This window comes from Oncorhynchus tshawytscha, linkage group LG10, assembly GCF_018296145.1.
Source record: "Oncorhynchus tshawytscha isolate Ot180627B linkage group LG10, Otsh_v2.0, whole genome shotgun sequence".
Classification (NCBI taxonomy): Eukaryota; Metazoa; Chordata; class Actinopteri; order Salmoniformes; family Salmonidae; genus Oncorhynchus; species Oncorhynchus tshawytscha.
In genome coordinates this window covers 70,356,420-70,370,053 of record NC_056438.1, presented here as the reverse complement: position 1 = coordinate 70,370,053, position 13,634 = coordinate 70,356,420, and the positions used below count along the sequence as shown (strand labels likewise).

The window sequence follows — 13,634 nt, the reverse complement described above, 5'->3', positions numbered from 1 at the left end:
TTAGTCTCTATGCACACTCACAGGACTCTACACACTCACGCACACTGGCACTCCAACACACACTTAATTTGCACATACATTTATACTGACACACACACCACACATACGCTGCTGCTACTCTGTTTATCATATATCCTGATGCCTAGTCACCTTACCCCTATACATATCTACCTCCATCACTCCAGTATCCCTGTCACCTTACCCCTATACATATCTACCTCCATCACTCCAGTATCCCTGTCTCCTTACCCCTATACATATCTACCTCTATCACTCCAGTATCCCTGTCTCCTTACCCCTATACATATCTACCTCCATCACTCCAGTATCCCTGTCACCTTACCCCTATACATATCTACCTCCATCATCCAGTATCCCTGTCTCTACCCCTATACATATCTACCTCTATCACTCCAGTATCCCTGTCTCCTTACCCCTATACATATCTACCTCCATCACTCCAGTATCCCTGTCACCTTACCCCTATACATATCTACCTCTATCACTCCAGTATCCCTGTCTCCTTACCCCTATACATATCTACCTCCATCACTCCAGTATCCCTGTCACCTTACCCCTATACATATCTACCTCTATCACTCCAGTATCCCTGTCACCTTACCCCTATACATATCTACCTCTATTACTCCAGTATCCCTGTCACCTTACCCCTATACATATCTACCTCCATCACTCCAGTATCCCTGCACATTGTATATATGATATTGAAACTTAACCAGTATATAAATGACTTACTTCTCATTTTTATTTATTTTTTATTTCTTGTATGTTTTTTTAAAATTTCTCATGATATTTTTAGTACTACATTGGTTATTGCATTGTTGGGTTTAGAGCTTGCAAGAAAGGCATTTCACTTTACATGTGGACTTGACATTAAAACGTATACACATGTACACACACCGTTGTTTACACAAGCACACACACTCACAGTGAAGTGGTAGGGGTAGGGGCTCTCAGGGAACTCCCAGGTCAGGAGAACACTCGTCTTGGTCGCCAAGTTCACTGAGAAATTCCTCGGGACATCTGATTGGAAGACGGGAAAACAGACACATGGTCAGTGGCAGTATAGACCACCCCATTCACATGTCTTGTCTGTCCTTAGGAGAAGCTACCAACCTATTCTAGTAGGTTCTATAACAAAGGATCCTAATTCCTAAAATAAGATTAAGAAGAATTATACAGTGATGTCATACATCTCAAGATTATTCAGGAAGTACGTATATGGGCACTGAGTAGCAAAGAAGAGTGAATAGAATTGAAGAGATAGGAACAGTTGGCTCCGTTGTGCCCTTTTCATCCTCCTCTTTATGATGACATAATCTGTGTAATCCCACTTTATCTCGTTCTAGCCTAATTCGCTCCGGTACATTTCCGGAACAGAACACACAGAATATTTAACTGCCAAACAACCCTCTTCTCAAGGAGCTATCGGGTCACTGTGAAGTGGATGAGGGGATGTTAGACAGTCAAAGCAAGGTCATCTTTAGACTGCAGTGTGCCATTCAACCTCTTCACTCCTCTAATTCCACCCTGTAGATCTGTTAGTCGGTGATGGAGGGTAGGTGCAGGTTTTTACACATGGTGATAGTGGGAATGGCAGATGAAGGTTTGGAGGAAGAGTAGGAGGTGGTGAAGAGGGTGGATTGATTGATCAGAGTGAAGAGTGGAGGGAGAGCAACAGAACTGAAGAATGTGTTTGGTTCGTGGTGAAGTGCCTACTGGGGAGTGTGAGGGCTACAAAACATGTTAACAGCATGTCAACAAAGGTTGGAACAGGTTAGGTCAATCCAAAAGGAGGTAAAAGCTTACCTTTAGAAACAAACCATGTGTATTAAAACGAAAGCCTCGTTCATTCAGCCAAGGAGCCAGGACTCAACACTTACCTCACTGTTCACCACCAGTCTGGCTTTTCTACTGACTTTTACCTGTGGGTGTGAGAGCGTGTTCTCCATGCATTCAATCATGTGGCATTCAGTCAGTTTTCCTTGGAGGTGAGGAGTAGGTGTGGAGTAGGTGAGGGAGGAGGTGGTGGGTGTGTGGAAGAGACTAGGATTTGCAGTTTTTTCCAGTGGACTCGTTTTCAACCCCTCTGTGGGTGAAAGTTTACCCTTATAACTGGCCCAGAGTCAGCTTTGCATTTTGGACTGTGATATTCAAGGTTCAGATTAAAATACAAAAAATCTGACTCTAGACCAGTGTTTAGAGTGAATAGGGGCGTTTCTCTGGAGCCCTGTGCCAGGCCCCAGGCCAGCCCTACCTGTCTCGAAGGCCAGTGTGCGATACAGCAGCGGGGGACTGAACGGGCCGGGACCTACGCTGGTGTGGGCACACATCTGCACCTCGTACCCGGTGTTGTGGTTCAGGCCCAGAATGGTGTAGCTGGACTCAATGGCTGGGAGCGTGATCTGGCGAGGGGGTCCCAGAGGGTCAATGCCCAGAGGGTCAATGCCCAGAGGGTTAAGACCCCCTGCTTCCCGATAAGCTATTGTGTATTCGGTGATCACACCGTTTCGTTCGCTTGGCACAGGGGGCAGCCAGGAGAACTGGAGCGAACAGCAGGTGGCGTTAATGTATCCTGAGATTTGAGGGTAACTTCTGGGTGGGTACTCAGGCATCTCGAGTTCCTCCCGTGCCTCGTCTCCGTACCCTGACCGGCTTTTGGCGGAAAGGGTAACGACATAAGTCAACCCTGGAATTACGTCTGTGAGTGTGTACATTCGCTCCCTGGCCGAAAACTCCACCGTAGTGTCCAGGGTTGCATTCTTCAGCCCAAATTGTAACCGAAAACCCTGGATCTGAACTTCAGACCCTTTGGCCCCTGGACCTGAGTCTGACCCCCCAGTAGGGGGCCCCCATCTCACCACCATGGAGGGTTCAGACCCTGGGCGCACCGAAAGGGAGGGGGCACCAGGCACTGCAGGCAAGAGGAGGGAGAGGCACAGACATGTCAGTTCTGCATTGTGCCTTTGAAACATTCATATATTGTATGTCTAATATGCTATTGTGTGTGTATTGTGTGTGTATTGTGTGTGCATTTGTTAGTGATCTTATGTGTGCAATGCTTACCAATCCCCGGTGTCTGCACCACTCTGACTTTACTGTGTGTTCCATCCCCTTTCGTGGTGTAAGCCGCCACAGACACAGAGTACCACATCTCAGGCTTCAGACCCCCCACCATCATCTCCTACAGGGTCACACACACACAAGATACTTTTTCAGCTAAGCCTTATAAACCTCTCTCTCCTCTTTCCTCTCCCTTCCTCCCTGGTCCTCCATTTCTCCCCCTATCTCTACTAAACCATCACATAGTATGAACTCACTCTGTCCTATTACTTTACATAGAGACATTACAAACGGACTGTCTCTCAGATAGAAGGCATCTCCTAATGAGGAGTTCATAGCTTACTTATGCAATGTACAGCATAACCACTACCACTGTAGGTTCAGTTTAATACTGACAGAATGATCCATACTCACATATTCAGTAGTGTCATCCTCCACAAACTGATCCCACGGTTAGACCCGGAGGGGAGAGAGAGAGGGAGGAGAGTGAATGAGTCGAGAGAAGAGTTTAGATAAAGGAGGAGGAAATAGGAGCATAGTGGGAGGCAATGCTCCCTCAATTGTTTTTGCCACTGAGCAAATTTCAGGGCTGCTGAGCGCAAATGTTGTGAAGATTCTGTGCAACTTCCGGTGCGCGTTTACTATGAACACTGATGCTGTACCTGCTATTATTGAGTGTTTTAACAGTGGCCAAGAAACCACTTTACAAAACAAAATGCATTATTATTCCCCATACCATTATTACAGAGAATCTATGAAATGATGCTACCCTCTGCCTACAGTATTGGCTTCTTAGCTTATTCAAGTCTGTCTCAAAATACAATACTGCCCCTTTAAGACAGGAAAAAAGCTTTTCAAAGAAATGTTCATGTTTTGTGCTCTTATAGGAAGCAATCACTTCCACATTTCTGACTATAATTGAGCTATAACTGGGCTAATAACTCGCTAACTAGTAAATAATATGAACAAATGTGGACACATGGCTACATGCAGCTCTCACTTTGATCTCAAAACAAGCGCATAATAATCACGACCCCTCATGCTGTAAAACAGTCCAGTTCAAATGTAATGGTTCAATTCAATATATGGCAATGGTCTATTTGCATATAGGCCTACTGCAGCTCTGATTGGTTATGGTGCACTGGCCTGAGTCGTGCCTGTCAATGCAATAGAAGCCGATAGTGTTAACTAAACGGGAAAAACTCTAGAAAGTTGAGTGAAGTTTAATGTCGTGCTTCTCTGCACGTGCTGATATTTCTTCTGCTCCGGCAGTGCTGGGGGCGCTGCGTGCTGCACATGCACACAGCTTAGAGGGAACATTGGTGGGAGGTGATGTGTACTGCAAAGACCCAGTGAGATAAATGATTTGCTTCACTTCAACTGAACAATGACCTGCAAAGGTGTGATAGCTGTCAAATATATATGTTATCTTTGAAAGTACATATGTACGTGACTGTTGAGAAGATATTCAAATGAAATATTTTTTACGGAAAATGTAAATAAGAAAAATAAGAAGGTGATGACCTCACCTGGCTGTCGTCCAATAGCAGGTCTTTGATTCGGGGAAGGCTGCGTGTTGAGCCACTCTCCACACGAGCATAGTGCACCTGGTAACCACGGATCTGACCGTGGCGTTGCCTTGGCAACACAGATCGCCAGGTGACCCTAAGGGCAGTGGAGTTGAAGGGCCGGACCTCCACCTGCCGAGGGGCCGCACCCGGCACTAAGGAACACACACATACACACGTCTAATTTCTCAATCAACGCATCGATCAGCTAATCTAGAACTTCAGCCATCCATCTACCCTGCTTCAAACATTCTCGTCTCAAGCTTGTTTGATACCTCTCTGACACAAACACACACTCACTCACCGTCGTGGTCTGTGCGGCAGAGCAGGGCTGGACTCTCTGGTCCGGACCCCTCGGTAGTGAAGGCTGCCAGGCTAACGCGGTACCAGGTCCACTTTTCCAGCCCCTCCACCACTGCCTGCCCCTGCTCTGGGGGGATGGGAGGCACCTTCACCTCTGGACCCTGACCTTTGACCTCGGCCCCAGACACCACTTGCTGGTAGCGCAGCACATAAGCAGTCAGTGTGCCATTTTGGGTCTCAGTGGGCGGCGGTGTCCAACTTACCCTCAGGGAGGTGGAGCTGGGGCTGTCACAGGACACGCCCAGGGGAGCAGCCGAGGGCTCTGATTGGATGAGGGTCAGGATAAGGAAGTGGGCAAGGCCAGGGGAGTTTCGAACGCAGTGAAGAAATAGAAAGGGAGAGCAAAGAGACAGTGGCGGAAAGAGGGTGAAAAACCAAAGCCAAAACAAAAGGATAGAAGAAAAAGGAAATACAAATAAAAAAAGGAAAACTAAATTAAAAGAGAAGGCCTATAAATACAAACAAACATGACTCAGCTGAACACAGAAGACAAAAGCTTCGACACAGAAGACAAGGGCTTCGACACAGAAGACAAGGGCTTCGACACAGAAGACAAGGGCTTCGACACAGAAGACAAATGCTTCGACACAGAAGACAAGGGCTTCAACACAGAAGACAAAGCTTTATGGAGGAAGAAAGGAATTAATCATGTTAGCTAGGTAATGAGATAAAGGACAACTTAATTACTGCCCAGGAGGATGTGTAACTGATACCAGATGATTGGCTTTCACCTGTCTGCTCTGACCAATGGCAGCACAGTGATTTACGACTGGGAAGAGCGCCTTTAAGATGTTGTCTAGAGACACAGCTCTGCTCAGTTTTGCTTGGCTGGATAAGAACAGAGCTATACTGTAGATCAGGGATGGGCAACTGCCACTATACTGTAGATCAGGGATGGGCAACTGCCACTATACTGTAGATCAGGGATGGGCAACTGCCACTATACTGTAGATCAGGGATGGGCAACTGCCACTATACTGTAGATCAGGGATGGGCAACTGCCACTATACTGTAGATCAGGGATGGGCAACTGCCATTATACTGTAGATCAGGGATGGGCAACTGCCACTATACTGTAGATCAGGGATGGGCAACTGCCACTATACTGTAGATCAGGGATGGGCAACTGCCACTATACTGTAGATCAGGGATGGGCAACTGCCACTATACTGTAGATCAGGGATGGGCAACTGCCACTATACTGTAGATCAGGGATGGGCAACTGCCACTATACTGTAGATCAGGGATGGGCAACTGCCACTATACTGTAGATCAGGGATGGGCAACTGCCACTATACTGTAGATCAGGGATGGGCAACTGCCACTATACTGTAGATCAGGGATGGGCAACTGCCACTATACTGTAGATCAGGGATGGGCAACTGCCACTATACTGTAGATCAGGGATGGGCAACTGCCACTATACTGTAGATCAGGGATGGGCAACTGCCATTATAATGTAGATCAGGGATGGGCAACTGCCACTATACTGTAGATCAGGGATGGGCAACTGCCACTATACTGTAGATCAGGGATGGGCAACTGCCACTATACTGTAGATCAGGGATGGGCAACTGCCACTATACTGTAGATCAGGGATGGGCAACTGCCACTATACTGTAGAACAGGGATGGGCAACTGCCACTATACTGTAGATCAGGGATGGGCAACTGCCACTATACTGTAGATCAGGGATGGGCAACTGCCACTATACTGTAGAACAGGGATGGGCAACTGCCACTATACTGTAGATCAGGGATAGGGCACTATACTGATCAGGGATGGGCACTATACTGTAGATCAGGGATGGGCAACTGCCACTATACTGTAGATCAGGGATGGGCAACTGCCACTATACTGTAGATCAGGGATGGGCAACTGCCACTATACTGTAGATCAGGGATGGGCAACTGCCACTATACTGTAGATCAGGGATGGGCAACTGCCACTATACTGTAGATCAGGGATGGGCAACTGCCACTATACTGTAGATCAGGGATGGGCAACTGCCACTATACTGTAGATCAGGGATGGCCAACTGCCACTATACTGTAGATCAGGGATGGGCAACTGCCCGCGGATACATTTCCAAAAACATAAAAAACGGTAGAAACATTTGGGGGGGCGACGACACAACAACTTGCTGTTGAGAGTTAGAATAGTAGAATACACCAGGTGACATTTGGTTGTGCATCAGCAGTTTTTTTCTTGTTATGTCACTCACTGACAGTCACTCAATTGGCCATGTCAGAAAACATTTTTTAGACAAGTAAGTTAGTCGAAACAGCCAGTTAACTTGTAGTATTCATGGTGATTTATCGACCAGGGGGCCCCCATTGATTTTGTTAGTCACTCTCACTCAGATATCATATTAAAAACTGGAAACATTCCTCTCTACCCTACTGCAGGAAATGTACTCTGAAACATATTTTTTCTCTCCACTGTCAAGATGGGGGGTTGCTAAAACATTATTTTGCTAAGGGCCCCCAATAGGGTAGGGCCTACTCTGACAACATGTGTGTGGGTATGGAAGTGCATATGCGGACCCGCAAACTACTGCGGCCCCCTATGATGAGTTGAGATTTTTTGTGGCCCTCACTCCATCAAAGTTGCCCATCCCTGCTGTAGATACTATATAGATATAGAGCTTTGCAGTCTATCCTCCATCTTGCTACCAAGGTTTCCTTCCTTGACATTCTCAGTGGAATGTAATAATTGTGTTGGAACTTTGCCAAACTCTTTATATATTTTAGTAATGCTTCGTAGCCCTTTCCTGCAGTCAACGACCAAGAGCGAATGTTATTCATGTTTTCATAATTTCATTATTAATAAAGATGATGTTTTTAAAATATGAAAATCCAGTGTTACTATGTCAAACATTTGAGTTATATGTCAGTCTTCTGTGATGTATTTGAAGTGTAATATTGGGACGCAAACTCAAAATATAATACATTACAACTTTATATCTGACATGGTGCAGGTGTCTTCTTTTGTTTAAGCCCATAACCATGTGTGTGAGGTGTATACTTTTGCTTCAATTTAGATTTGTTTAAGACTACCAAGAATCACTCTGTGTAACCCTGATTTAGCCAGCTGCAGTACAAGTTTAAACTGCCCAATCGAATTTGTTAAAATTGGGTTTGTGGATTGGATGTTTCAAATGTCATATAAAAATGTGGAGAGCAAGATTTGAGGCAGCTGAAACTAAAACCCAAACCAAATTCTTTCATTAATGTTGACCTCATGCAATTTCAGAGAGGAACTATGAGATAGAATGAGAGACAAGGCAGTGGACGGAGGGACAGAAGAACAGCAAGAATAAGAGACACAACCAGGCACTGTCTGAGATGCGTGCCTGTCCTTCCCACCCGTAGCCATCACATAAGACCTTCTTACCATTCAACAACCACCATTCAAACAAAATGTCAACCAAACAAAGGTTCAGAGGAAAGGATATGTGCATGAATATGTTCATCATTCATTGATTTGTGAATCTGACAGTCTGACACTTCAGCTGCACAGTCCCAGTACCAGTGGCCTGAGGGAAAAATCACGATGTGCACCCAAGCCTAGTGATTGCACACAAACCGTGCTAAGCTAACTGTGAAATGCATTCTGCTCCATGAAATGAAATTGTTATCTGCCACATTCAGTCATTCCCTAGCCTGCCACCCAGGTGTCTAACCTCCATGTGTAGGTCAAGCATAACACGGGGCATACAGCTAGCCAAATAACATGTTAAAAGTTGCAGAAAGTTTCTGTTGGTGAATATACAGGTAACTGCCAAAATAAAGGAAACACCAGCCTAAAGTATCTCAAAAGGGCGTTGGGCCTCCACGATCCAGAACAGCTTCACTGCACCATGGCATAGATTCTACTAACGTCTGGAACTCTATTAGAAGGATGCGACACCATTCTTCCACGAGAAATTCCATCATTTAGTATTTTGTTGATGGTGGTGGAAAATGCTGTCTCAAGCGCCGTTCCAGAATCTCCCATAAGTGTTCAATTGGGTTGAGATCTGGTGACTGAGACGGCCCTAGCATATGGTTTACATCGTTTTCATGCTCATCAAACCATCCAGTGACCACTTGTGCCCTAGTCATCCTATGGGGGCATAGCTATGGTAGCCAAAATAATGTCCATAATAATGGCTTACCCAGCATTTCTACATGAGCCTAAGCATGATGGGATGTCAATTGATTAATTAACTTAGGAACCACACCTGTGTGGAAGCACCTGCTTTCAATATACTTTGTATCCCTCATTTACTCAAGTGTTTCCTTTATTTTGGCAGTTAGCTGTACGTCCAATGTACATTATATGGTGTCCATTTTCTCCAGGTAACAAATCTTAAAAAGTATTACTGTACCTTTACACCAGTCTCCGTTGGATACAGGCCTATTCGTTTGATTTGGTCTGAGACTCCGACTGACCAGCACATACCTCCAATAAAGCCTCGAAAATCATTTAATCCTGATGACCTTTGACATTTGACCTGTGACGGTGAGCTTCTTGAACTGGAGAAAAAGGGTACTTTGACCAACCTTGAAGTAAAGGAAACTGTGAAGGACTGAAGAAAATGAAACAGCAGCCTTATCCGATCTGTATATCCGTGACATTTCACTGTGTGAGAAAACTGTGAAAGTTCAAATAAACTGTTGGTGTGCTAAACATCAGGTACACTCTGAATACATAGAAGATAGATGCAGGGATGGATGGATGAGTGAACAAGATAAATGAATAGATGAGTGGACAAGATGGATGAGTGTGTAGACGACTCCTGGGGATCAGTGAGCTGTGAGGGATACAAGTACATCACACTGTAACGTTACACAGTGTGTGTTTGCAGGTGTGACAGAGGGAAACGTACTGGCTTGTGCTGTCCTCTGGACCAGCTCGTTGGTAAAGGCTCCGATGCCTTTGTTAGAAATGGCAGCCAGGGAGAAGGAGTACTCCGTGTTAGCCCTCAGACCCTCCACTGTGTACGAAGCCCTGGGCCCAAACGTCAACTTCTCCTGTTAGAGACGGAGAAGGGGGGGAGAGAACATGAATAAAAGAAAGAAAGAAGGAAAGAAAGAAAGAAAGAAAGAACTGGATTCTCTGATAAATGGACTTTATCACCTTAATGAAATCTACTTAGTATGGAAGAAAAAGTCTGACCAGGCTGCCGAACTTGACAGGTTTGTAGAGCAGTTCGTAGTTGACGATGCCCTCCTTGATGTAGGACGGTTCCCAGGTCAGCTCTATACTGGTCTCCGTCACCTTGCCCACCTTGAACTTTCCTGGCTGCCCTGGAACTACAGGGGTTAGAAGAGGAGACAGGCCAAGAGTTAGAACTCACCTCTCCAGCATCCAGTCAGTTAGTAGCTTCTAGACTCTTCTATTCATCCTTTATTTAAACAGACAAATCCCATTCCAGCCCTGTAGTTCTACAAAAGATGTGTGTCACTGACCTTAAACAGTACTGAAGCACTTTGACATGAACCGGGTCAGAAAAGGGAACAAACCCACAGACACAGACACACTAACCCACACACACACCAACCCACAGACACACTAACGCACAGACACACTAACCCACACACACAGTAACCCACACACACACTAACCCACACACACACTAACCCACAGACACACTAACGCACAGACACACTAACCCACACACACAGTAACCCACACACACACTAACCCACACACACACTAACCCACAGACACACTAACCCACAGACACACTAACCCACAGACACACTAACCCACAGACACACTAACACACACACACACACACTAACCCACACACACACTAACCCACAGACACACACACACTAACCCCCCCACACACACTAACCCCCACACACTAACCCACAGACACACTAACCCACAGACACACTAACCCACAGACACACTAACCCACAGACACACTAACCCACAGACACACTAACCCACACACAAACACTAACCCACACACAAACACTAACCAACACACACACTAACCACCACACACACTAACCCACAGACACACTAACCCACAGACACACTAACCCCCACACACACTAACCCACAGACACACTAACCCACAGACACACTAACCCACACACACACTAACCCACAGACACACTAACCCACACACACACTAACCCACAGACACACTAACCCACACACACACTAACCCACACACACACACTAACCCACACACACACTAACCCACAGACACACTAACCCCCACACACACTAACCCACAGACACACTAACCCACAGACACACTAACCCACACACACACTAACCCACAGACACACTAACCCACACACACACTAACCCACAGACACACTAACCCACACACACACTAACCCACACACACACACTAACCCACACACACACTAACCCACAGACACACTAACCCACAGACACACTAACCCACACACACACACTAACCCATAGACACACTAACCCATAGACACACTAACCCACAGACACACTAACCCACAGACACACTAACCCACAGACACACTAACCCACAGACACACTAACCCACACACACACTAACCCACACACACACTAACCCACAGACACACTAACCCACACACACATTAACCCACACAGACAGACACACAGACAGACACACAGACACACACACAGACACACACACAGACACACTAACCCACACACACACACACTAACCCACACACACACTAACCCACAGACACACTAACCCACACACACACTAACCCACACACACACTAACCCATAGACACAGACACACACACACAGACACACACACACACACACACTGACCTCCGGGCAGCACTTTGACATGGACAGGATCTGAGAAGGGTCCGTCTCCCACAGATGTAAAGGCCAGGACTCTGACAGTGTATGTTTCAGAGGGTACCAGGCTCTGGATGGAGGTGATGGTGCTGTCCTGAACATTATGGATCTGCCACAGACTCATGGGCTGAGATGGGTCCATGGTGTAGTACACCCGGTAACCTTTCACCTGGAGGGAGCGATGGAGGAACAGAGGCAGGGGGGAGCCACAGAGAGAGACAGTTAGACGATGGAGAGAAACTCCTTTCTGCTGTTTTCTATAATTAGCCTTTCATTGTCTGGTCTCATAGACTTGTTTGAGCTTGGAAGCTATTATATATTGTGACATTAATGCCCAGAACAAATTATACTGGACCGGACCTATATGCCGTTGAGCTAGATAAAAATTGCATTCGCTTGGAGGTTGAACTATCATTACAGTTATCATTAAATAACTAAATGACCTTTGCCCCTTTCTTTACCTGAAGAGTAATCACTATAGTCCATGATTAAAACTGTAATGTGTTTTATGATGCACTGCCCCATCTCCACGCCTTGTTGTGATTACTGTTGTTGATGATGACTCCATTAGGACTGCCTGGCTACCCATCCACATTGCTCCGGCCAAACTGACGGTTCTTCTCTACGATGGTCGATAAAGCAGCAGATTTAAATACAGGGTGAGTCGCCAGGCAACCATTATGCAGCGTATTATGTTTAGACTGCCCAGGGACAACAGTGGAAAATGGGATGTTTATCTAACTAACTCAGTTATTATTGCGCCTCAGTGTTGTCTCTGTCAGAGATTATTTATTATCCCTGTCTTGGCCATTTATTCTCTTCTGATAACATTCAAATTAATACATTCATACATTTAGAGATTAATAACATAATACATTATAAATAAACAAAGTAGTACATCAGTAAATTATTATTAATAAATTATTAAAGAACCAGTGCCGTCAAAAAACGTACTTTCCTGTGTTTTATATATATTTCCACAGTATGAGGTTGGAATAATATTGTGAACTTGTTAAAGTGATTATGTTTTGGCCTGCCTGGTGACATAACCAGGCGTTAAATTAGTTATTAGACCAATAAGAAAGAGAGTTCCAAACGGTTATTTCTGCCAATAACAGCTAGTTTTAAGTTTTGTCCTCCCCACACCTAGACAGACGACAATCTCGCTTGAAAAATTGCTTTGTTAAGAAGCTATTTTTTTTTCCATTTTAATTGAAATCAATCACAGTAAGGTACTTAATTGTTACCCAGAAGTTATTTCATATTGAGTTAAAAATGTTTTTGCACCTTTAACAAAACAACTGACAAAACAAAAATCAACACTGACCTGTCCATTGGGCTCCTCTGGTTCCTCCCAGCGGACCATGACAGTGTTCTTGGAGATGATCCTGGCCTGGACGTTCCTGGGGGGGCTAGCCGGGGCCTGCTCCCCTGTCCTGGCCTCCACCCGGGTGGACGAGGGTCCCTGGCCGATGCTGTTGACGGCTGACACCCTGATCTCATACTCCGTGTTGGGGTAGAGCCCTCCAATGCTGTACCTGGTGGTGGTGATACTGTCCACCGTCTCGTACTTGCTGTCTGGTGCCTTGGCCCGGTACTGGATGATGTAATAGGACACCGGGTCGGGGTTACCGGAGTCCCAGGTGATGGTGACGCTGGTGGCAGTCGTCTCCGTGACGATGGGGGTACCGGGAGGCTTGGGAAGAGCTATGAAGGGAGAAGGAGATATTTATTCAACTGTCCTTAATGTCTGAAGGCAGACAGGGGGAGAAAAGGGGACCTTACTCTTGATGG

General features: G+C 45.8%; 1 protein-coding gene across 7 annotated transcripts in view; it reads right to left on the bottom strand.

Annotated features, from left to right (window-relative positions):
• The window catches only part of LOC112260820 (receptor-type tyrosine-protein phosphatase S), a 152,227-nt gene that overhangs the window by 30,806 nt on the left and 107,787 nt on the right, over positions 1 to 13,634 (bottom strand). For all 7 annotated transcript variants that reach the window (XM_042328961.1, XM_042328966.1, XM_042328964.1 and 4 more), the window contains 5 exons: positions 13,168 to 13,547; positions 11,808 to 12,009; positions 10,179 to 10,315; positions 9,889 to 10,033; positions 950 to 1,044 (listed from right to left, as the gene is read on the bottom strand). In XM_042328961.1, coding sequence (XP_042184895.1) covers positions 950 to 1,044; positions 9,889 to 10,033; positions 10,179 to 10,315; positions 11,808 to 12,009; positions 13,168 to 13,547 — 959 coding nt within the window. The remainder of the gene's footprint in view (positions 1 to 949; positions 1,045 to 9,888; positions 10,034 to 10,178; positions 10,316 to 11,807; positions 12,010 to 13,167; positions 13,548 to 13,634) is intronic.